The sequence below is a fragment of the Piliocolobus tephrosceles genome, chromosome 8 (assembly GCF_002776525.5).
Source record: "Piliocolobus tephrosceles isolate RC106 chromosome 8, ASM277652v3, whole genome shotgun sequence".
NCBI lineage: Eukaryota > Metazoa > Chordata > Mammalia > Primates > Cercopithecidae > Piliocolobus > Piliocolobus tephrosceles.
Genome location: NC_045441.1, coordinates 51,428,441 through 51,452,640, shown reverse-complemented (window position 1 = coordinate 51,452,640; position 24,200 = coordinate 51,428,441). Strand labels below are relative to the sequence as shown.

At 41.1% G+C, this 24,200-nt stretch overlaps 1 protein-coding gene across 1 annotated transcript in view; it reads left to right on the top strand.

Annotated features, from left to right (window-relative positions):
* Positions 1-21,182, top strand: part of CHN2 (chimerin 2) — a 313,595-nt gene extending 292,413 nt beyond the window's left edge. Inside the window, exons 9-13 of the mRNA XM_023225955.2 lie at positions 6,310-6,483; positions 11,237-11,314; positions 13,726-13,863; positions 15,797-15,902; positions 19,411-21,182. Coding sequence (XP_023081723.1) covers positions 6,310-6,483; positions 11,237-11,314; positions 13,726-13,863; positions 15,797-15,902; positions 19,411-19,582 — 668 coding nt within the window. The 3' untranslated portion in view covers positions 19,583-21,182. The remainder of the gene's footprint in view (positions 1-6,309; positions 6,484-11,236; positions 11,315-13,725; positions 13,864-15,796; positions 15,903-19,410) is intronic.
* Positions 21,183-24,200: the final 3,018 nt, after the last annotated feature.

The following is a 24,200-nucleotide window of genomic DNA, read 5'->3' as shown; positions in this document are numbered from 1 at the left end:
TCCAATTATATGAAACACCACTGTGCTGAGCTGGAGGATGTCTCTCCAGAGCTGGGAAATGTGCTCAGATTAGCTCAAAAAATCTAGCTTTCTGCAGAGTTCAAGGCCTGTCTGTGCTTAATGGGGAAACTATTTCAAGTGTTTGCAGGAATGAAAAAGAATATCTCATGTTTATGCAAGGAAAGAAAAACAGTACATTTCCTTAAACACCTACCTGCCTCTTACAATAGGCAGTAGTCCGTAAAAGAAAAAAAAATCAATTCCGATGGAACTGCATAGCTAGAAAAGCCATACTTTTTCCTACCCCATCTTACTACAAAAGGTAAGACATAAAAATAGTAATAGAGCTGGTTAATATTTACCACATACCACATTTATCATGTCATTAGCCTCACCAACAGACCTTGGGAGAGATGCAATTATCCTTCATTAAAAAAAAAAAAAAAAAAAAAAGACACAGGGGCTTATTTGCCCATGGCTGCACAGTAAGGAATAGAATATTGTTTCAGTGGGAGCCGGATTCCAGAGCTCATGCTCATTGTCTCTTTGTCATCAGATTATCAGTGAAACCATGCACCTTGGTTTGATATCACGTATTTTCAAAGTAGTTGGAAAGCCTGGGTAATTTTCCACCTGGAATTGGAGGTATACACCTGTTGCTAACAGCACACATCTTATTAAGGTACATCTAAAACAGTGATAAAGAGTTGCCAAATTAATGCGTAACTCGGTTTCCTAATTCATGTTGCCATGGTTTTTCTGGCAAACACCTGTGGCTGGGAGCAAGACCAGCCTCCTCTGATATTGATCAGGTTTCTACCAACACCATGACTGACTTCTTCCTTGCTAGGATATGATTTTTTTTTTTTAGAGGAAAGAGGCATTTAATCATCTTTGTGACTTCTGCAAAGCAATTAAACATTTTTGTGCAGAAACATTTCACATTAAACTGGGACTGGGTGTGAAAAATGTTCATCTGTCTCCATTTTAATCCTTATTCTTTTTTCTTTTATTATTTTTAAAATTATTTTTAATAATATGTAACTTTTTTCTTTCTTTCTTTCTTTCTTTATTTTTTATTATACTTTAAGTTCTAGGGTACATGTGCATATCGTGCAGGTTTGTTACATATGTATACTTGTGCCATGTTGGTGTGCTGCACCCATCAACTCGTCAGCACCCATCAATTCATCATTTATATCATGTATAACTCCCAATGCAATCCCTCCCCCCTCCCCCCTCCCCATGATAGGCCCCAGTGTGTGATGTTCCCCTTCCCGAGTCCAAGTGATCTCATTGTTCAGTTCCCACCTATGAGTGAGAACACGTGGTGTTTGGTTTTCTCTTCTTGTGATAGTTTGCTAAGAATGATGGTTTCTAGCTGCATCCATGTCCCTACAAAGGATGCAAACTCATCCTTTTTTATGGCTGCATAGTATTCCATGGTGTATATGTGCCACATTTTCTTAATCCAGTCTGTCACAGATGGACATTTGGGTTGATTCCAAATCTTTGCTATTGTGAATGGTGCTGCAATAAACATATAGCAGCATGATTTATAATCCTTTGGGTATATACCCAGTAGTGGGATGGCTGGGTCATATGGTACATCTAGTTCTAGATCCTTGAGGAATTGCCATACTGTTTTCCATAATGGTTGAACTAGTTTACAATCCCACCAGCAGTGTAAAAGTGTTCCTATTTCTCCACATCCTCTCCAACACCTGCCTTCAAACTATACTACAAGGCTACAGTAACCAAAACAGCATGGTACTGGTACCAAAACAGAGATATAGACCAATGGAACAGAACAGAGTCCTCAGAAATAATACCACACATCTACAGCCATCTGATCTTTGACAAACCTGAGAGAAACAAGAAATGGGGAAAGGATTCCCTATTTAATAAATGGTGCTGGGAAAATTGGCTAGCCATAAGTAGAAAGCTGAAACTGGATCCTTTCCTTACTCCTTATATGAAGATTAATTCAAGATGGATTAGAGACTTAAATGTTAGACCTAATACCATAAAAACCCTAGAAGAAAACCTAGGTAGTACCATTCAGGACATAGGCATGGGCAAGGACTTCATGTCTAAAACACCAAAAGCAACGGCAGCAAAAGCCAAAATTGACAAATGGGATCTAATTAAACTAAAGAGCTTCTGCACAGCAAAAGAAACTACCATCAGAGTGAACAGGCAACCTACAGAATGGAGAAAATTTTTGCAATCTACTCATCTGACAAAGGGCTGATATCCAGAATCTACAAAGAACTCAAACAAATATACAAGAAAAAAACAAACAACCCCATCCAAAAGTGGGCAAAGGATATGGACAGACATTTCTCAAAAGAAGACATTCATACAGCCAACAGACACATGAAAAAATGCTCCTCATCACTGGCCATCAGAGAAATGCAAATCAAAACCACAATGAGATACCATCTCACACCAGTTAGAATGGCAATCATTAAAAAGTCAGGAAACAATAGGATATGATTTTTAAAAATCTTAGGAGCATTTAGAATACAATAAGGTAATGACACTAATTAAGGTGATCTTTCCCATTTTGGCTCACAGCATCCTATAACCCTAAGTCCTCCTCTCTGCCTGGAAGGGGCTTCTTGCTTCTATTATGTAAATATACCAATCACCAGTGTTGATACCTGGATGGTTCAAGTAGTTCTACCTCCCCCATTGCAGGTGTACGTTTAAGGGGGTGGTCAACATAGCTCAGAAGCAGCTTCTCTGTAAATATTCAGAAACCCTGATTAACACCAAAGACTGACTTGCCAGGAGTCACAACGCATCTCCCAGCTCAGCCACTGAGCAAAGGGGTGGAATATCTGAATTACTCAGTGGTCATTAATTTGGCTTGTCCATATTGAACCTACCAGAAATATCCCTAATTGCTGGTATTATCCAATTTCAGCAAGAAATTGGTCCAAAGTCAATATTATGAGAACAAAACTCTGGGCTTCATATTAGCTGTGAACAGCAACTTTTCAACTTTCTCTGGGATAAAAGGGTTTTTGTGGGGTTTTTTCTGGTTTTGTTTTTTTAAAACAAGACATTTTCTGAGGCCATATTGTTAGTATTCTCCAATGGCTACTCTTTGGCCTTATATTTCCTCTTAGCAGCAGGGAGACTGAAAACTAATCATGAAAGTTTAGGAAGAACCATCATTGCCTCTCAGCTTTCCATATATTACATCTTTTAGAGTATTTTTAGAATGCACTGGACTTTATTTGTAGCATATGGACTTCTACTGCTTTGTAAAAAAATGGAATATTTTTACATTTGTTATAGAACATCTTAATTTTAATAAAACATCAGTATTAAACTCTACATAAACACATTGTTGCTTTAGGTCTTAAATGAAAATGGATGATTCCTATTATATGTGGTACCCAGGGTGGCAATTCCAAAAGGTAGAAAGTTGAGTGGTATTTACAGGGGATAGGTGGATGGGGAGTTATATTGTTAAACGGGTATAGAGTTTCAGCTTTGGAAGATGAAAAAAGTTCTGGAAACCTACAGAGAACTCAAACAAATTTACAAGAAAAAAACAACGCCATCAAAAAATGGGCAAAGGATATGAACAGACACTTCTCAAAAGAAGATATTTATGCAACCAACAGACACATGAAAAAATGCTCATCATCGCTTGCCATCAGAGAAATGCAAATCAAAACCACAATGAGATACCATCTCACACCAGTTAGAATGGCTATCATTAAAAAGTCAGGAAACAACAGGTGCTGGAGAGGATGTGGAGAAACAGGAACACTTTTACACTGTTGGTGGGACTGTAAACTAGTTCAACCATTGTGGAAGACAGTGTGGCGATTCCTCAAGGATCTAGAACTAGAAATACCATTTGACCCAGCCATCCCATTACTGGGTATATACCCAAAGGATTATAAATCATGCTGCTATAAAGACACATGCACACGTATGTTTATTGCGGCACTATTCACAACAGCAAAGACATGGAACCAACCCAAATGTCCATCAATGACGGACTCAATTAAGAAAATGTGGCACATATACACCATGGAATACTATGCAGCCATAAAAAAGGATGACTTCGTGTCGTTTGTAGGGACATAGATGCAGCTAGAAACCATCATTCTCAGCAAACTATAGCAAGAACAGAAAACTAAACACTGCATGTTCTCACTTATAGGTGGGAATTGAACAATGAGAACACTTGAACACAGGAAGGGGAACATCACACACAGGGGCCTGTTGTGGGGTCGGGGGGAGAGGGGAGGGATAGCATTAGGAGATATACCTAATGTAAATGACAAGTTAATGGGTGCAGCACACCAACATGGCACATGTATACATATGTAACAAACCTGCACATTGTGCACATGTACCCTAGAACTTAAAAGTATAATAATAATAATAAAAAAAAAGTTCTGGGGATGGCCAGTGGTAGTGGTTGCATAACAGCGTGAATGTACTTAATGCCACCAAATCGTACACTTAAAAATGGTTAAAATGATAAATTTATCAGAATTTAACAAAAAAAATTAAATGAAGTTTGTAAGACATACTAAGAATTCCTAATGAAATCACTGAAGAATAGCTGGGCAGATATACTTACATTTTTTATCACCATATTTGCTATTTATTTTATTTGACCTAACACATATATAGTACTTAACTATATTTCAGACACTATACTAAACACTTAACATTAACTTTTATTTGAGCCTCATGGCTAATGCCAGGGGGTAGGTGCTATTATGATCTTCTATAAAAGAGGATGCAACAAGAAACTCAGCCAACTTTAGCGCAGTTAGCCAAAATTTACATTCACTAGATAGATGTATCAAAATATTATTGAAGTCACTTGAGCTTTGTTGAATTTCTCATGTTGATAAAGATGAATTCGAACTTTTTTTTTTTTTTACTTTAGAAGGAGGGTAGATAGAGAACTCAAGCCAATAAAAATTACATGAAAATCACTTAGAAATTACCACTGATTTTACAACAGTTTAGATCCTCTCAAGTTCTTAGTGTGCTTAAGTGCTATTTTATAAAGCAGATGACTACAATATTCCTTATCATGTGTGCACATGTGTTATTCTTTGGGCCTAGGAAAACAGTATTAGAAGACAGTTTGAGTAGATAGCACATCAACTTTGAACAACTTCAGCACTGAATGTAGACTGTGCTTTTTTTTTTTTTTTTTTTTTTTTTGGGAGACAGAGTCTCCCTCTGTCGTCAGGCTGGAGTGCAGTGGCGCGCAATCTCAGTTTACTGCAACCTCTGCCTCCTGGGTTCAAGTGATTCTCCTGCCTCAGCCTCCTGAGTAGCTGGGATTACAGGGGTCCACCACCATGCCCAGTTAATTTTTGTATTTTTAGTAGAGACAGGGTTTCACCATGTTGGCTGGTCTCAAACTCCTTGCCTCAGGCAATCTGCCCACCTGCCTCAGCCTCCCAAAGTGCTGGGATTACAGGCATGAGCCACTGTGCCCGGCCAACTGTGCCTTTTTATCGTCAGAGAAATTCCATCAGTGGATATCAACTGCTAACAGGCTTTTCATGTGTTCATTGAACTTTAAAAGCACCTTTTTCAGCTTTGGGGTTTCATATGAACTTTATAAATAATCATCACATTACATTACATGGCATTGGTATAAACTCTCAAGTACTCCTACTGGCGTATATAGTTAGGCATTATTTCCACTGACAGGTGTCAAAATAAGGCACATAGAAAGGAAAGTGGCCTACCCAAACTGCCCAAGGAGAAAGGGATTGGAAACAATGGGGCAACCTTTCAGGAAAGGGGAAGAGGATACCAATGGTCATGGACTCCTCAAAGCAAAGATTAGAGAGTCCTGCAGAAAAAGTAACTCTGCCTCTCACACAAGCAGCATCAAGAGCTTAAAGGAAACAGCCTGGAACAAACCCTAGGTGCCCTTTATAAGCCAGGATTGTCTGGGAATCCAAACCCAAAATCCTACTTGTGGACCCAAAGGGTTCCAGCCTCAAACAGGAAAACAGATACAAAAAAACCTGATCAATTACCTAAGCTGTCTCCGATGTTCTGTTCTCAAGGTCCAGCGACAGAGAAGGCTTAATGAGAAAAATGGAATCATATACGGGTTTAGTGATTAGAGATGATACTCGTATTTATCCTGTAGACAGTATCACCTAGAAATGGGATCGATGTTCCAGAGAAATATGTCAGACCCTTGGGTGGTGATATTTTTATTTTTGGCAACATATAATTTGGGTTGTGCTTTGACAAAAGGGCTGGGCTAAGCTAATGTGGCTTCTTTGTTTACAGACTGTGGATTGAACGTACACAAACAGTGTTCCAAGCACGTTCCCAATGACTGCCAACCTGATCTCAAGAGGATCAAGAAAGTATACTGTTGTGACCTCACAACACTTGTGAAGGCTCACAACACTCAGAGACCCATGGTGGTGGACATATGCATTCGGGAAATTGAAGCAAGAGGTTTGGAAAATACTTCCTATTATAGTAGCACAGTGATTTTATTTTTATTGTTTGTTTTTACTGTTGTCAAGGAAACAGAATTGCTCTACTACTCTTGTTGGGAAAATGACCTAGGCATGTGTGCGCACACACACACTCATTCTCTCTCACAGATAGACTCAATCCAACCAGCTATATCAATTTCCATCGTATATATAAGCCATGCATATATGCATTCAAAAAATGTTTACTGAACATTTATTACATGCTGGGCATTGAGGTAATAAAGGTCACCATTCTCACTGTCAAGAAATTCATACTTCAGCTGTGTGCAGTGGCTCACGCCTGTAATCCCAGCAGAAGCTGAGGCCAGACAATCACTTGAGCCCAGGAGTTCAAGACCAGCATGGGCAACATAGTGAGACCCCATCTCTACAAGTTGTTTTTTCTTTAATTAGCCAGGTGTAGTGGTACACACTTGTAGTTCCAGCTACTCGGGCGGCTGAGGCATGGAAGAAATTCATACTTTAGAGTGGGCAATCAGGGGAGCAAATAAACAAACATTGTGGATGGCTGTGTTCAAGGTACCACGGAGTCACAAAGGAAAATATTTTAATCCTATTTAAGGACAATGCGAAAAGGTTATGGCAGAGGTGAGGCTTGAATTGGATCTTCGAAAAAAAAGGTGCTTCTATTAAATAAGAAATTGTTGAGCTACACATACATCTCCTACCATATAAAAATGTGCTCCTAAATATTCATTGTTTATTTCAAAGAGGAGAGTTCAAAGATTTAAAAGATACATTTCAAAAAAAAGTTCTTTTTATTTATTTATTTTATTTTTTATTATACTTTAAGTTCTAGGGTACATATATAACAAACCTGCACATTGTGCACAAAAAATGTTCTTTATGTTGTACATGAGTCACTTTTCCTTTATTTGTGCTCTCTTTGGCCACTGTTCAGTATCAAAATGTTCACTGATGTTGCTGGATGTAATTTGGGTGATTTGGCCATGTATAGAGCCTTTTTGTAAGGTTTAAACCACTTTTGCCATGTATCATATTCTGTTGTACTTGGTATCCATTATTGTGTCCTAACTGGCTTAATATATTTTATACATATATATTCATTGGTCAACTACCCCATTTTTTCCAAAGCACAACTAAAGAGGATGTCATAGCTTATTATCCCAACCCTTTTAGAGAGAGGAAATTATTCCCTTTTCTGTGGAGGGGGAAAACCATAGCTATCCTGTTCCTTGAGAACTTGCTAATTTAATCCCAGAGTGTAAGAAATGCCTTCTATCTTTTCACCACTGTGGCTGACAGAGCTTAATGAGTGCTTTGGGATGATCTGGTGAACATATTAATCCAGTGGCTAAACTGGGTAAGAGGAAAGGAGGGATTCCCTGCCTCTGGATGAGTGGTTGGGACAAGTGGCCCTGGGCCCTGCAGTTTGAGGTCAGATTATCAGCCTCTCCAGAGCCTGCAATCAGGGCTTTTCTGAAGAAGCTGGGGTCCTCCCATTGTGATCCTTAGCAGAGACAACTGATAATTCAGGCAACATTACTGACATGTCTAACATTTAAGAATAGGGGGCACTGCACTAATTTTGCCTAGTTCAAGGGCGAGATAGAGTAGCACAAATTAGGAATTGATGCCCAAAGAGTCACAGCACAGCGATTAGAGCCCCAGGTATTAGGGGCCTAAGCATGCAAGCAGAACCAGAGAATGGGCTGGGAGAAATTTGTGTGACACTCACATACCCAGCTGTGGAGCCACCACTGCCAACATTTTTCCCCGTCTTCCATTCGTAAAAAATTCCTTATTGTTCTCCAAATGTTCTTTTATGTTCATTTGTCTCTCCATGATGTGGTAGAGTGAAAAGATCAAGGACTTGAAGTTAAATTCTCAGCCCTGTCTCTTACTGGCTGTAGCACGACCTTGGGCAAGTTACTTATTGTATTTGTATATATGTTTCTTCATCTATAATATGAATGGAATCAACTGTACCTCATAAGGTGGTTGGCGAGGATTAAAGTGACTTGATACATAAATGGACCTAGTACAGTGTCCAGTCTACCAAACTCAATCTGTGTTAATTTTACGTTTTCTTGGAATGACCCACACCCATACCTCCACCTCCAAATCTGTCTAACTATATTAGCCTGTACATCTCAATGCTGTCACAGTGACCCTAAATAACAGTGCCTTTGACAAGATAGAAATCTATTTCTCTCCCCAGTAATAGTCCAGGTACCCAGGAGCAGTCCAGATATAGTCTGTTCCCCCATGGCAGGAACCCAGGCACTGCAGCTTGTTGCTCTGTCCTGCTTGAGTACTATCCTGCATGCACAGTCGCAGTTGGCCACCACCATCTCATCTGCATTTCACTCAGTAGGAAGCGGAAAAGAGCATCCTCAGTTCCTTTAAGGCCACAGAAGCCATAAATGTCACCTCTGCTCCCACATGGGCCAGAGTTTAATGGACACTGCAATGGATATTATTCTAAAAATCAAAGGTTCCGTTACAACAGAAGAATGGGAGAACAAATATTGGAAGGATAGCTGGCAGCTTCGGCTACTCTGGCAAACTCTAACCATCCTTTATCATTTCCTTCAAAGATTAGCTTCTTTAAAAAGCATCTCGATGAAATACAGGGTGACACTCTGCTCAGTGAAGCACGGGCTAAAATCAGGAAAATTACCCCCATTTAATTATACTCTAAACCATACAACTTGGCGTATTGTTTAAAGCATAGATTTTTTTTTTTTTTTTTTTACTTTAAGTTATGGGATACATGTGCAGAATGTGCAGGTTTGTTACATAGGTATACATGTGCCATGGTGATTTGCTGCACCCATCAACCCATCATCTAAGTGTTAGGTCCTGTATGCATTAGGTATTTGTCCTAATGCTCTCCTTCCCCTTGACCCCCACCCTCCAACAGGCCCCAGTGTGTGATGTTCCCCTCCCTGTGTCCACGTGTTCTCACTGTTCAACTCCCACTTATGAGTGAGAACAAAAGCATGGATTTTTCTATGTTCCTTGAAAACCTGGATTTCTTTGAAAGGGACTCAGTGAATCTTATGGCTGAATGTTTGTTTCTCCTACCCCACCAAATTTACATGCTGAAGCACTAATCACCAGTGTGATTGTCTTTGGAGATGGAGGTCTCCAAAGAAGTAATTAAGGCTACATGAGGTCCTAAGGGAGGGACCATAAACAGTATGACCAATGTCCTTATGAGAAGAGACACCAAAGAGCAAGCTCTCTCTCTCACTCTCCATGCACATATACCAAGGAAAGGACGTGTGAGAGAAGGTGGCCATCTATGAGCCAGAGAGCGAGCCTCACCAGAGGCCAGAACTTTGATTCATCCATCAACAGGCAGAGTTCAATGTTCACTGCTAGGGGCTCCCATAATCCACTGGGTCTGTGCCTCTGTGGCAGTGCATGTTCCAACTGGAATGAGATGTGCTCATATGCACCAACATCTTAGAACAGGATGACCCACAGGTTTCCTCTTGTGTGACAGCTACAGTTGATCAGTAGTGGTCACCTGAGCAATTGGAACTGAGATGAATTCTGAGGCTAAATAGGGCTCAGTGGGAAAAAGGGCTGAGATCAACTAAGAGCATCTGTCATGGTCACAGAAGGGATGAGGGGAAGTATTCGTGATTTACACCATGTATTTGTTGTCTCTGATGCATACCCAATGAAGACCCTTATATACGGCAGATAATACATACTCCATAAATGTTTTCCAGATGAAAAAACAAGAGCATATGTGAGTTATCAAGGGTTTAGCAGAATATATGGCGGCAGCAGCAGAAGCTATTTGTTTGCTTATTTTTACTGTAGCTATAGTTTGATAGCAGCTAGTTTGTGCCATACAAAGTCTGAAATCCGGTCCTTTATCCCTGCTCATACTTTTGGGAACTGACTTGTTTTTAGGACATATCTTAACAAATCAATAAGCTCCAGGAACAGAAACCAAGTCTTTTTTTCTTAGCCTAATTTTGCAGTAATCCAATTTCTAGAAGCAATAACTAAAACTTTATTTTCCTGCATCTGTTTGTATAATCAGTTGTCTAAAAGTATAACAAGTAATGATTTTTAATTAAACAGTTAACATAGTCTTATTTACAAGTAAACATGAAAGGCTGTAATAGTCTAATTTTTCCCAATAAAATCAGAGTGATACATATTAGATATCCACATACATACACATGTGTATCTAGTACAGTGCTACATACAATATAGCACATGGATTAAGATGATGCTAGGTACCCCACTTACCCTGCTGTGATTATTACACATTTTATGCCTGTATCAAGATATATACCCCATAAATATATACACCTACTATATACCCACAAAAATTAATAAAAGAAAGATGATGCTAGGAAGAAAGTCAGGTTGCTTCCTACAATGATGAAATTCGTGTCCAGCAAGCTCATGAACAAAGGAAAGGAAGTAAGGGAACGGTCCATGAGAATCTTAAATATCAGTTCTCTTTGCAAAGCGGAGAAGGATGAAGACCGGATTTACACTGAGATCTCCACTGCTACATGGGCAAATGAGAACAGACTTGCCTGGAAATTGAGACAGACAAGTCCAAGTTCTGATGCAACTGTGTGTGATAAATAAGATCGCTGTCTATGTTTGCTCATTTCCTGATAGCATGTAGTGTAGATGTGAAATTAGAGTCTTTTTTTTTTTTTAGATGTTTCAAGAAGCTAAAGTCAGTCTCTCTCTCTCTCTCTCAGGATTAAAATCGGAAGGCCTTTACAGAGTCTCTGGGTTCACTGAACACATTGAAGATGTCAAAATGGCATTTGACAGAGGTAAGCTTGTACTTTCTTGAATGCCATCTGACATCCTAACACCCTTCTCGTTTGGAACTAGATTTTAATCATAGTAGAAATGGGGTTTCAGAACTACTAAGAGTTGTTCTTCAAGAAACGGAGGAATAATGGCTTACAAATCTCATGTTTCTGCCTCACTGGGCAAAGTGTTTCCTTCGCAGCCATTGACAAGTGATCACTGTCAACGGGCAGACAATCCATATGGCATTGGAGTACCCGTCTGCATCCCCTGTCTCAGGATCCCATTCTTCTCCTTCTCTCAAAGCTCCAAAGAAGGGATCATAAGGATGGGAGGGCACCCCTAGCACTAATGTAGGGGAAGGCAGTGGACGTGTAGGAGGGAACTGCTTTTGTTCTTTATAACTGTGGTGTATATTCTCTAGAACATACTATCTCTTAAGTCAGATATCATGGCCATCCTGGGGATCCTGTTAAAAATACGGGTCACTGGGACCCAACTTGAAGGCTCATTCAGAAATCTGGATAAGCCCAAGAATCTGTATTTCTAATAAGCAATCCAAGTAATTCTGGTACAGCCAGTCAAGACATGGAACCCTACTGGATAGAGCCTCTGCTTTGTAGTGTGGTATATGAAATCAATGAGGTTGCCCTCCCTCTCTCTTTAGACTTCTCTCCAGTTCCTCCTCCCTACTGTACTGTACACTCCAGCAATCCTGAAATACACCCTATTTGCTGCCATGAAGAAGTGCCTCAGCTCACATTGTCCTGTCTATCTGAAATGTATTCATCTCTCTGCCTAGCAAACACCTATAATCAGGGGTCAGCTCAAGCCTTTCCTCCTTGAGGAAGCCTCGCTGACTGCCCCAAGCTAACCTCAGAGCTCAACTTCCTTTTCCCACACGCCCCCCACATTCCCCACACTTCTTCAGCATAGCAATCTTCCCATTTCCTTGTCATTGTTGAGTTGCATATCTGACTGTCAATCTAACTAGAACTGTTGGTTGGCAGAGAGTATCTCTTTTCCTTGGTTCATCAGGGCTTAATGGGGCTTGGCACGTGACAGCTTCTCAATAACTGTTTGCTAAATATGTAAATAATGAAATAAACATGGCACATCTTCTATGCTTTTACTGTTTTCTATACATCGGCAGCTTTTTTTATCTTCAGAACCAAATTTGCTGAGGCATTTATTCTTTTAATTCTTTAAGTAAAAGATATTAAGAATTCCTATATGATTAAAACATTTTTATCCAAAAAATGTCATAGGCTATGACAAATTGGACTGGTATTTCCTAATGGTAAAACTAAAAGTCAAAAAATGTCTTGAGAATTATTGTTAGAAATGGTAAGAAGTATAGGCCGGGCACGGTGGCTGATGCCTAGAATCCCAGCACTTTGGGAGTTGGAAACGGAGCAGGTCAAAACTTCTGTGCTGATCCTTTGTACTGCCTACAAAGAAGTAATTCCAGACCAACAATAAATACCAGATACATTAGTATAATATATTTAAAGTGCTGAAGTGAAATAACTGTCAAAATAGGCCGGGCACAGTGGCTCATACCTGTAATCCCAGAACTTTGGGAGGCCGAGATGGGTGGATCACTTGAGGCAGGAGTTGGAGACCAGCCTGGCCAACGTAGCGAAACACCCCCTCTACTAAAAATACAAAACTTAGCCAGGCGTGGTGGCACGTGCCTGTAATCCTAGCTACTCAGGAGGCTGAGGCATGAGAATTGCTTGAACCCAGGAGGCAGAGGTTGCAGTGAACCAAGATTGCGCCACTGCACTCCAGCTTGGGCTACAGAGTGAGACTCTGTCTCACAAAAAAAAAAAAAGAAGAAAGAATGATAAGAAATATAACATCACATATCCATGAGGAAAGGGTAAAGTTTCCCAGATTAAATTCCTAGGGGATCAGGGAGGAAGGATAAAGTTAAAAAAACAAATAAACAAACCCCTTCAGTGAACCTGAAAGAAACAATAAGAACTGAAACTATTCAACAATCATTTTGTGAATGTGACTTCCAAATCCAAGTCTAAAAAACACTGGTGGAGATGTATTAGAGCTTCTTGATGTTCTCTTGTTTCAGATTAGATTGTCATTTTCTTATGAACCTTTGTGTCTATAATACAAATTATTGTGCTAAATTTCTATTTAGCAAATTACCAGGGGCCGGGACCCAAAGCACTGTTTGAAGTTTGTTTTATCACCCGTTTGCCTGCACAAACCCTCAGAGCGTACCTCCCTCTCACCAGACTCCCTTCTGTTGCCTCCTACACTTCAGTGTTACTAGAAGCCAAAAGAGTTAGCTGAGACTTGTCAGGGAGCATTCACCATTGGATTTTTTTTTTTTTTTTTTCTTTCTTTCTGTACATGCCTTGGTGAAATAAGGTCCTAATTAGGACTTGGATCACTGATTGTTTTTCAGATGGGGAAAAGGCCGATATATCTGCCAATGTCTATCCAGACATAAACATCATCACTGGAGCCCTGAAACTGTATTTCAGAGACTTACCCATCCCTGTCATCACATATGATACCTACTCCAAATTTATAGATGCAGCAAGTAAGTACTTCAAATTAATTTTTTATTTTTAAGAAATTTTTAAGTACAATGCTTTTGACCGTCAGAAAATTAAAACTCAGAACTGTTTAAATTATTGCATTTGTACCTCTCTTGTCAAGTGAGGGCACAACGGCAAATAGATGACCAGGCATAGTTCAACAGCTGACTTGAACCAGTTCTAAGAACTCTGTGGACTGACGTATGTGTCAGGCAGTTCTGTCCACATCGTTCCTTGTATGCTGGGAACCAACACAGTCAGGCCCATTCTGTGTTGAAAGCATGAATATTTCTGTCGCAGAAAAAAAAATCTTCAGTGAGGACTGACTAGATCATGGGGATCCAATCTTTTGTCTTCCCTGGGCCACACTGGAAGAAGAAGATATACTAACATTAATGATAGCTTTAATGATCATTTTAAATAATTTTTAAATAAATTAATTTAAAATCTAATAATGTTTTTCAAGGTTTACAAATTTGTGCTGGGCCATATTCAAAGCTTTCCTGGGCATGTGCGGCCCACAGGCTGCGGGTTGGACAAGCTTGGTCTAGATTAACTACTTTTATCTGTTAGGCAGAATTTCATTCCTAATCAGTTAAAGTCACAACCAAGTTTTGTCTATTGATGCTGTTCAAAACGAACAGAAGGCCAGAGTATACTGTGTCAAGCAGTATACTAGAACGTCTCACCAGCGCCTTCTAGTTTAATTCCCTCATTTACCCCATGTGGCAAATCTTATAATCCCATTTTACAGAGAAGAAAAGCAAGGCTTGGAGAGCTGAGCTCATGCGTCCAGGAATGGGACATCAGGATTTGCCTTCCATCAGCCCAGGGTTGCTCATTCAGTGTTTGGCACTTGGGCCCACTGCTGTAGGAGAGAGAAGAGAGTGAAAAGAGGGCAGGTCTGGAGGAAGGGACTACACTTTGCCCAGGAAGAGGCAAAAGTGACCAAAGGGAGATTCAGATGCTGAGACACATGACATAGAAGTCAAGCTCACTTTGAGGAAGTTTTTTGCTTGTTGTTATTGTTGTTGTTGTTGTTGTTATAAAAAATTTAAAAAAAAAAAAAAAAACCTTTAAAGGTTGAAAAGTTTATGTATGCTGTTAAATATAGTAATGAGATGCCTGATGGGGAGACACAAAGGCAGTGTGAGATGGGATCAGTGTGAGATGCACTTTTCAGATGAGCTGAGGCCCTGACCCCGGTAAGACTATTCCCTCCTTCCGGGGCCCTAGTGGTCCTGGCAAAGAAGGTTCTAGCATCCTCTACTCCAGGAGGAATAGCAGGAGGGTTTTCTTTGAGTAGCTGCCAGTACCTATCAGAGACCCAAAAGCCAGAAGCTGTACTCTTCCTCCCATTGTTAATATGTCCAGTCTCCACTTCCTAACCTGGGCTGTGCACCAGGGTTAAGCATGCCAGCACTACAGTGAGAAGTGCCATGAGTGCAGGCTGAGTTGGGTGGCTCATTGCCAATGTCCTTGCCTTGTAAAATATATTAGGTTGTAGAAGTCTCCCAGAGAAAGACTCTTAGACAACTTCAAGGGAATAGTACTGTATGTGGTGCAGTTTAAATTAAAACTTGTGGGAGTGATATTTCTAGCAAATCTACTGTTCAGAAGAAAGCAAAGCACAGTCTGCACATATGCTCCCTGACTGTATGCATTCTGCTGGCTTACGGGTTCATGGAGGGCAAGGACAGCGTCCAGCCTCTGGCCACCCAGAGGACATTCAATAAGCATGTGGTGCTCAGCCTCAAACTCTTTCCTGAATGACACAGGACACCAACAAATTGATTAAGTGAAACAGTGCTTGGATTGCATCAATTTAATAGAATCCTGCCCCCATTTCTGGCTAAAACAAAAACTTCTTGTTACTTATCTAAAAACTTGAATGCCACCCTCTGAACTAATACCCATCATGCATGAACTTCACAGAAATCTCCAATGCAGATGAGAGGCTGGAAGCCGTCCATGAAGTGCTGATGCTGCTGCCTCCTGCCCACTATGAAACCCTCCGGTACCTAATGATCCACCTCAAAAAGTAAGCTCATGCCTCGTGCACAAAGCCTGCTCTGCCCCTAGAGCAATTAATGCATAAGGAAAAGTGGACAGCATTCCTCCCCAGCCCCCTGAGGGGACCGAGCCTCCAGCCCCAGCCATAACTGCTGGAGCGTCACTGTGCCAGGAGCCACGCCAGGCACTTTCAGTGTATCATGCCTATGAAAGGGGCACCGTTGCGGTGGCTCACGCCTGTAAATCCCAGCACTTTGGGAGGCCGAGGTGGGCAGATCACGAGGTCAGGAGATTGAGACCATCCTGGCTAACACGGTGAAACCCTGTCTCTGCTAAAAATACAAAAACTTAGCTGCGCATGGTGGCAGGCGCCTGTAGTCCCAGCTACCCGGGAGGCTGAGGCAGGAGAATGGCGTGAACCCAGGAGGCAGAGCTGGCAGTGAGCCGAGATCGTGCCACTGCACTCCAGCCTGGGTGACAGAGCAAGACTCCGTCTCAAAAAAAAAAAAAACAGTTGCGGGGAGGGGGGGGCACCATTAGGGGCCTCATGTCACTTGTGAGATTGCTGACACTTGGGGAGGTTACATAGCTGATTTGAAGAGGTGTAGCCAGGATCCCAGGCAGGCTGATGCACAGCCTTTACCTACTCTGCCTCTGCGTCTGCATCTTCATCTGATACAAGCCCTGTACTCTGTGTCCTGTTCGTCCCCCTGTTGCTTGCCCCTTTCCAGGCTCCTGAGCCTGCCTGCCTCCTGGAAGAGCACATTTCCAGCCTGATCTCTTATTTTTCTGGATGTGTGAGTTCTATATCATTAAGTAACAAACTTCTCCCAAAACTTAGTGGCTTAAAACAGTAAACATTTATTATCTCATAGTTTCCAAGGGTCAGGAATCCTGGTGTGAATCAGCTGGCTGCCTCCAGTTCAAGGTCTGTAATGAGGCTGCAGTCTTATCTGAAGGCTTGATGTGCCTGTAATCCCAGCTACTCAGAAGGCTGAGACAGGACAATTGCTTGAACCCAGGAGACAAAGGCTACAGTGAGCAAAGATTGCACCACTGCACTCCATCCTGGGCAACAGAATGAGACTCTGTCTCAAGAAAAAAAAAAATTCACTCCTGAAGGCTTAATGGTGGTAGCATCCATCTCCAAGCCCACTCACATGGTTGTTGGCAGGATTCAGTTCCTTAAAGGCTGTTGGACTGAAGGCTTCACTCCCTCACCAACTGTTTGCTCGAGTCAACCCTCAGTTTCTTGCCATGTGCATTTCTCCATAGGCAGTTTAAATTAAAACTTGTGGGAGTGATATTTCTAGCAAATCTACTAGAAGCCAACTGGCTTCTCTCAGAACAAGAAAGCAAGAACACCCAATATGAAAGACAGTCTTTTTGTAACCTAATCTCAGAAGTGACATCCTATTGCTTTTGCCATGTTTTATCTGTTAGAAGCAAATCAAGTCCAGCCCATACTTTAGGGGAAGGGATGCAGGGTGTGAATTCCAGGAGGCATATCACTGAGGGCCATCTCAGAGAGTACCTGCCACACACAGAACTGTCTGTGTGAGTGTGTGGGAGACAGAGATGGAGACATCTGGATGTTTATGGGACACTGGAAACTCTGGTGACACTATTCTCCCTAAACCTTGTCTCTCTCTCTCTCACTGCACATGTGTAATGAGGTTGATGAATTGGTGGTGTAACATTGGAAGGATCAGGGCACATCTGTGTACCTCTGTGTTTTTGAAAGACATTTGGCAGCAGCCCATTCTTTGATAAAATGAACCAAAAATTGTCTACATTGACCAGTTCACAGATCTACTTAGTAAGTGAAAAGTAGCAAACTGAGGACTGTATAAACAGTAGGTATTGAGGTTTTTTCTACCTTTTAAGACATACAATATTGTTGCTCAGATTCAGTGACAGGTGATGGTAACATTTAGCTCAGAATATTCCCATTTTGATTAATTTACTGAATTTAGGAGTACAAGTAATTTTTAGATAATTAACTATGGGTGTCACATCTGGCTTTCAATCAGCTGTAAAATATTTATTGTGATCAATATCCAGTTACAATTTGGAAGGCAAAGTACCACTACCAGAAAAAATGCTGACACCTTTCAGCTGAACCTTAAACGCCAATAATACTGTATCTTTATCATAGTGGGTTTGCTAGCCATCTTGTTTGGTCAGGCATAGTGCCTGACCTAAGAGGAAGCTGTGAGCACTTTGATGGTGAGAAATGTCCTCTTTCCAACCTTCCTCTTTAGCTTTGTGGCATGTACATGACACAAACTGGGTTGACCTTAAAATAATACTCAATGGCTAATCCTAATGAGTTATAAGGAAATAGACAGAAAGGGATGGCTTTCTATGCACAATCTAAACACATTTTAATTATATTTTGCTCTTTTTTGGATAACCCACTCCCTTTTACATCTATTAGGAACATTCTGAAACTTAAATTTGTGAAAACGTAACTCTGGGAGATTGCAATTTTATTCCATGAGGAAGATATTAAACCAACTTTGCAGTTTGAATTTTATTCTTAAAGGCTCTGCAGTTCTTATCTGGATGTCAAAATGATGATTTTTAATTTCAGCTGCCATAGACCTCATCCTGTGGGAACTAGAAATAATGTCCAACTGCCTTCCAGTTTGGCCACATTCCAGCCATTCCCCCGCCCCAAGATAACAGCCTGGTTCTTCCTACATTCATGACAGCCCATTCTACACATAACCTTTCTCCTCTGGCACCAGTCCTCCCAGCAGACAGGGATCCTGCCCTTCCCTTCCCACTCTCCAGCATACAGACCAGCAGGAAGCCACAAGAGAGGAAAAAAAAGCCTTCCGTATGAGGCCTCTGAAAGGACCATGGGCCAGCCTCAGAATCTGCTGCCCCTACAAACCAGTATTCCTTAAATGATAGTTCCATATTTACTTAATAAGGAGGACTAATTTTCTAATTTAAAAAATTGTGTTCCTGCCAGATTCACATATGTAATTCATTTCCACTGGCGAAGGCAATGTCAACAATTTAAAACAAAAAATCGGTAAATTACCCTTCAAAAATACCTTTCTGGCCGGGCGCAGTGGCTCAAGCCTGTAATCCCAGCACTTTGGGAGGCCAAGACGGGCGGATCACGAGGTCAGGAGATCGAGACTATCCTGGCTAACACGGTGAAACCCCGTCTCTACTAAAAAATACAAAAAAATTAGCCGGGCATGGTGGCGGGCGCCTGTAGTCCCAGCTGCTCAGGAGGCTGAGGCAGGAGAATGGTGTGAACCTGGGAGGCGGAACTTGCAGTGAGCTGAGATCCGGCCACTGCACTCCAGCCTGGGCGACAGAGCAAGACTCCGTCTCAAAAAAAACAAACAAACAAACAAACAAACAAACTAAAAAAAAACCTTTCTGCTATTCTGATTCCCAATTTTTTCTTGTAATTTCCTGAAGCAGAGATGTTCTTGGCACTTACATACATAATCAATACATAAAATCAATCCTCAAGTCTCCATAATGTCTCTGTTCTGTATGTTTTGCAGGGTTACTATGAATGAAAAAGACAATTTCATGAATGCAGAAAATCTGGGGATCGTGTTTGGGCCCACTCTGATGAGGCCCCCTGAGGACAGCACCCTTACCACCCTGCATGATATGCGGTACCAAAAGCTGATTGTGCAGATTTTAATAGAAAATGAAGACGTTTTATTCTAATCCATCAGGGAAATGAGTTGAATGGCCTCAGCCCCATCCAAGTTGACAAAGCTAAAGGAATAAAAACTTTTCTTACCACTTGATTTGTTTTCCAAACAAGTGCTAGAATTTGCTGGACCGCAGAGGATCGCTGAGTGGGGTACTGTGTCTCATAGACATGCGCCACCTCCACGTGAGAACAAGGGTGAAGGTGAGGGAAGCCCCCTCGCCTTGGGTCTTTTGCTGTGCCTCCTAGGTATGTCTGGTTTGCTGGAAGAGTGATTAATACAGCTTTAATTTATTAAAAACAATGTAGACCTTTAAATTTCAGTCTTAATAAAAGGGAACTTAATTCATAAAGGTACTTGATACAGTTATACATTTTCCACTTACAAAAAGAAGACAGTTCTGTTCAATGTTAAATGAAACCTATATCATAAAACATATTTTAGCCACAAGAATGTTATTTTTAGCAAATAGAACTCAATGCAGTGCATTGGTTATTACCCTGTGTACCTTGTCCCTCATTTTGCTGTGACACCCTGAAAAAGCTGACCACGAATGCAGTATTATCTTGACATACCTCTGTCCTCCTCAGTGCTTTTCAATGAAATTTCACCGGCCCCTTGTGTTCTTGCTTTTGAAGTTTTTGCTCTTAAGCACTGGCATTCTTCTATTGTATGGCATATATTTATAGCAATTGTAGGATGGTCTGAAATGTCCACAGATTTTCTTTTCATACAAATTTTGTGAATTCCCAAAGTATGCTTTGGAATTGGTCATAGTCTTTTCGTATCATGAGTGTGTATCCCAGAAGATACAGAATGCTGTCATTTTACCTGAAATTATTTGAGAACACTGGATGTATCTGGTCTGTGTAAAAAGTTAGCACTTTCCCTCTTTTCTTCCCGGCCAAGCCCTCTGAATTCATCTGTTAATATCAAATTGTATTTTTGCCACATTTCTGTATTGGTGAAAAGCGAATCTGCAGAATAATTGTCAATGTTTTTCATTTTTGTTCTAGAAACCTATTTTTTAAAGTGAGAATAAGGTTGGTTTTTACCAAATATTTGTTCCTCCTTGACAAAAGTAGCTCTGTGTGGATCATTTGATTTTATTACTATAGTTCCATTCTCTTGGTTATATTTATCTTAGCATGAGCCTTTCACACCAAGATTTCTATATTTTGTAACATAGGTGAAATATTTAAAACATCAAAAACTGTAAATCTAGATTTTTAAAAAATCCAACTACATTGTCTTTTCCTTTGATTGAGATGATTTGTGTAAACTCACCAATCTTGCTTTGGAGTGAGCAGAAGAGAATGACTGTGTTACGTGGAGCATCACCGTGTGACTGTTGACCTGAACAGTCCCAAGGGCTATGCAGATGGACTCCATTGGCACACGGAGGTCAGAATGGTTTGACCTCTTCCCTGCTATTATCCCTCCTCCCAACTGTACAGCTTTGTTTGTTGTAGTTTATGTACTTCTTGATACTGTCAAAAAATTATCTGGAAATGGTTTTATTTTGTGAAGTGAACAATACTTTGTAATTTATGATAGTGTAAATGGAAGGCAAAGCATCACATGTATTAAATTCTTCTGTCTATTATTCTGGAGTATGTGCAAGAAAGTGGTTTGGAGGCTGTGGGGTGGTGGATCGTCAAAACATTGTTTCCAGATAGTTGTTGGCAACAGATTTTCAGTCATCACTGAAACACAATGAGAAAACAGCATCCCATTGAGTCCCCACTCCTTCTGCAAGCTTCCTTCTAGAGAGCCTGCTTCAAGATTAAGACTCTGAGGCTCCACATTCACTTTCTATAAGCCCCACTGCATGGATGCATCATCCTACAGTGGTGAACCATTTAGGGCAAATCACCCTAGGCCACCTGGAGGGTAGCAGAACAAGAATTTTAAAGTCAGAAAGACCTGAGCTTGATCCCAGATCTGTCCATTTAGTACTACCTGCATATAACCATGGGTAATTTGCAGCTCTGAAAAACTGAGGATGATATTCTGATTGTGACATCTTATGAAATTTATGTTCTAGGGTAATTAGTAATAGTTATTTCTCATTATTACCATTTTAGAAGGGGAAAGGATATAACATGGAAGCAGGGATGGAAGAAGCATAAGCAAAGGATTTGTCACAGGTTCAATCCAAGTCCAAGTAGCACTAAAGGATATAACAGGGCTCCATAATGGGTAATGAAGTTCACTTGACTCCTTTTCTCAAATGTGATTTCAACACTTGATCCCCTCTTCCTTTAGTCTGAAGCCAGCTCACCCACACCTGTCTTCCCCACCATCTGGCAGCCTGACATGGCTCCCCTTACCAGGCTTGAAATTCCTGCTATTGGAATAACTCTGGTAGACCATCACGAAGGCAGCACTGTTTCCAGAAACCCACTGTTAAATTGTCAACAATTAAGTTGTGGGAAGTGGGACAGGAGCAGTGTTGGTGGGAGAATGCAGTGGTAAGGATGGGAGGAGACCCCTTTTTCTTTCTTCCATTGCCGTAAATGGGCATTCCCGATGACCTGATCTCCACAGCTTGGAGGGGCTGCTGCAGATGTCAAGGATAACAGCCTAGAAGGGAAGAGAGAGGAAGAGAGAAGGTTAAGGGAAGGACAGTGAAGAGAGCATCAGAAAGAAACATACCATATAGATGAAGGATTGCCTGGGCTGTCCTGGCTCCTATGAAAACCCAACTCAGCTTATAAATTCCCAAGTTTATCAATCTCGTGTATAATCAGTCTTTTATTTTAAAAATGTAACATTAACTTTTAACCAGTATTTATCAAGCATTTATTAATGAGCCAGACGCTGAATATTTGGAGGCGAGGAAAAGGCTTATTGCACTGGAAGAATTAAACAATAAAGTTAGTCTGGCTAGAGAGAGGAAACTGATCGTGTTAAAGGTTTTGGACTCCAAGGGGAATGGGTACTACGTATTTGTCTCCAGGCAGAGAACGTAGGAGGTACTAGCCATAAGGGCCATTTCCAAGGTCGGTGCTGTCTTTCTCTCTACTCCACCATCCTAAGCGTATTGTTATTTCTCCTTGGGTTTTGGCTCACATAGTTACAAGGAGGCTACAAAGACCACCAAGTCAATGCCTTTCTCTTCTTGTGTGTCCCATTAACAGTGAGGAAAACTTTCCTAGGAGTCCCGTGTATGGTAGACAGCGACACCTGACAGCAATTACTTAAGCATACCCTGAGAATGATGCTGTGTGGCAAACACACCTGAATGTGTATTTGGACTTCCGAGGAACTGGGAGTGGCAAACCTGGAGATTAGTTTCTCATCTATGAGGAACATCTGAGCCCCCGCCCGGTCCTATGGATCAAGACCCTTTGAGTTCAATGAAGGTTGCCAGCTGGAGGTTGTTAGGGGAAGGGTGCTAAGTGAAAATGCTCTATAAACTGCATGCTTTTTACAAGCGGCAACGGTTCTCCGGCCCAGCCTACCATCACTAGAACATGTGGTCCTCCTGTCCAGCCTGCTGCCACTGGACCGCTCTGTATGTAAGTTTCCCACTAACAACACTCTGTCTTGTTTACTGGCTCTGGGTCTTTGCTTTGGCCTTTTGAACCTGGTGCCATCCCTGCTGAAGTTAATAGGGGTCTGAATGACATTCCCCAACATACAATCCCTTATATTGGCCAGAATTGCATTGCATGCATATGACTAAACCAGTCACTAGCAAGGGGAATGAGATCACCAGGATTAGTTTAGAACAGTGGTTCACAATGTGAGATCCCTTGATCAGCAACAGCATGAACTGGGACTTGTTAAAAAGGCAAATTCTCTTGCCTGACTCACTGAATCCAGGGGAAGGATTCTGCGATCTTTTTCTTTTCTTTCTTTCTTTTTTTTTTTTAACAAGTCCTTCAGGTAATTCCATTGATTGAGCAATCAGGACTTACACCTGACCTGGGGTTGGCTCCAACTTACTCAGGTGTTTGGATACCTGAAATGAACCAGGACTCATTAGCAAAGAAAGGGGCTTTGCAGCACTGTGAAGGTTGTTCAAATTCTCAGAAGTGGCAGAGAACTTTCCCCACCCATACACTCCTCCCTTCATAACCAAGATGTCCATGGGTCCCACCCCTATAACCATATTATCAACTCCATCTCTAATGTAACACTGTCTAAACTATAAGCTTCATGAGGACTGGAATCCCATCTGCTTTGCTCACCATCCTACCCAACCCTTACCCAGCACTGTGCTAGCACACAGTAGCCAACCCCAAACTTTTCTACATTAACGGTTTGTTCCTTCTACAAATACTGCACTCAAATGTCCCATTTTTATGTGGTAGTGGAGGGGAATAATTCAAGAAGCAGATTCTGAAAATGCACACTAACTCTTGTCCGTCATTTGGAGCTGTGGCTAACATCTGAACTCTGGTTATTGAAGCTTTCTCCTTGAACAGGGGCTTTTCCTTAGGAAACAGACCTCCTTAACTCACTCTTCAGCATGTTCTTTCTCCTTTTTCCCAGAAGGAATGATTAAGCTTCAAAATAATTCAGTTTGAAGAATCTGAAGATCTAAGTCACTAGTTCAATTGCAGGTTACACAGATAATGGTAGATTTGGCTAGAATCTAGTGCAATGTAGACACAAGGAGG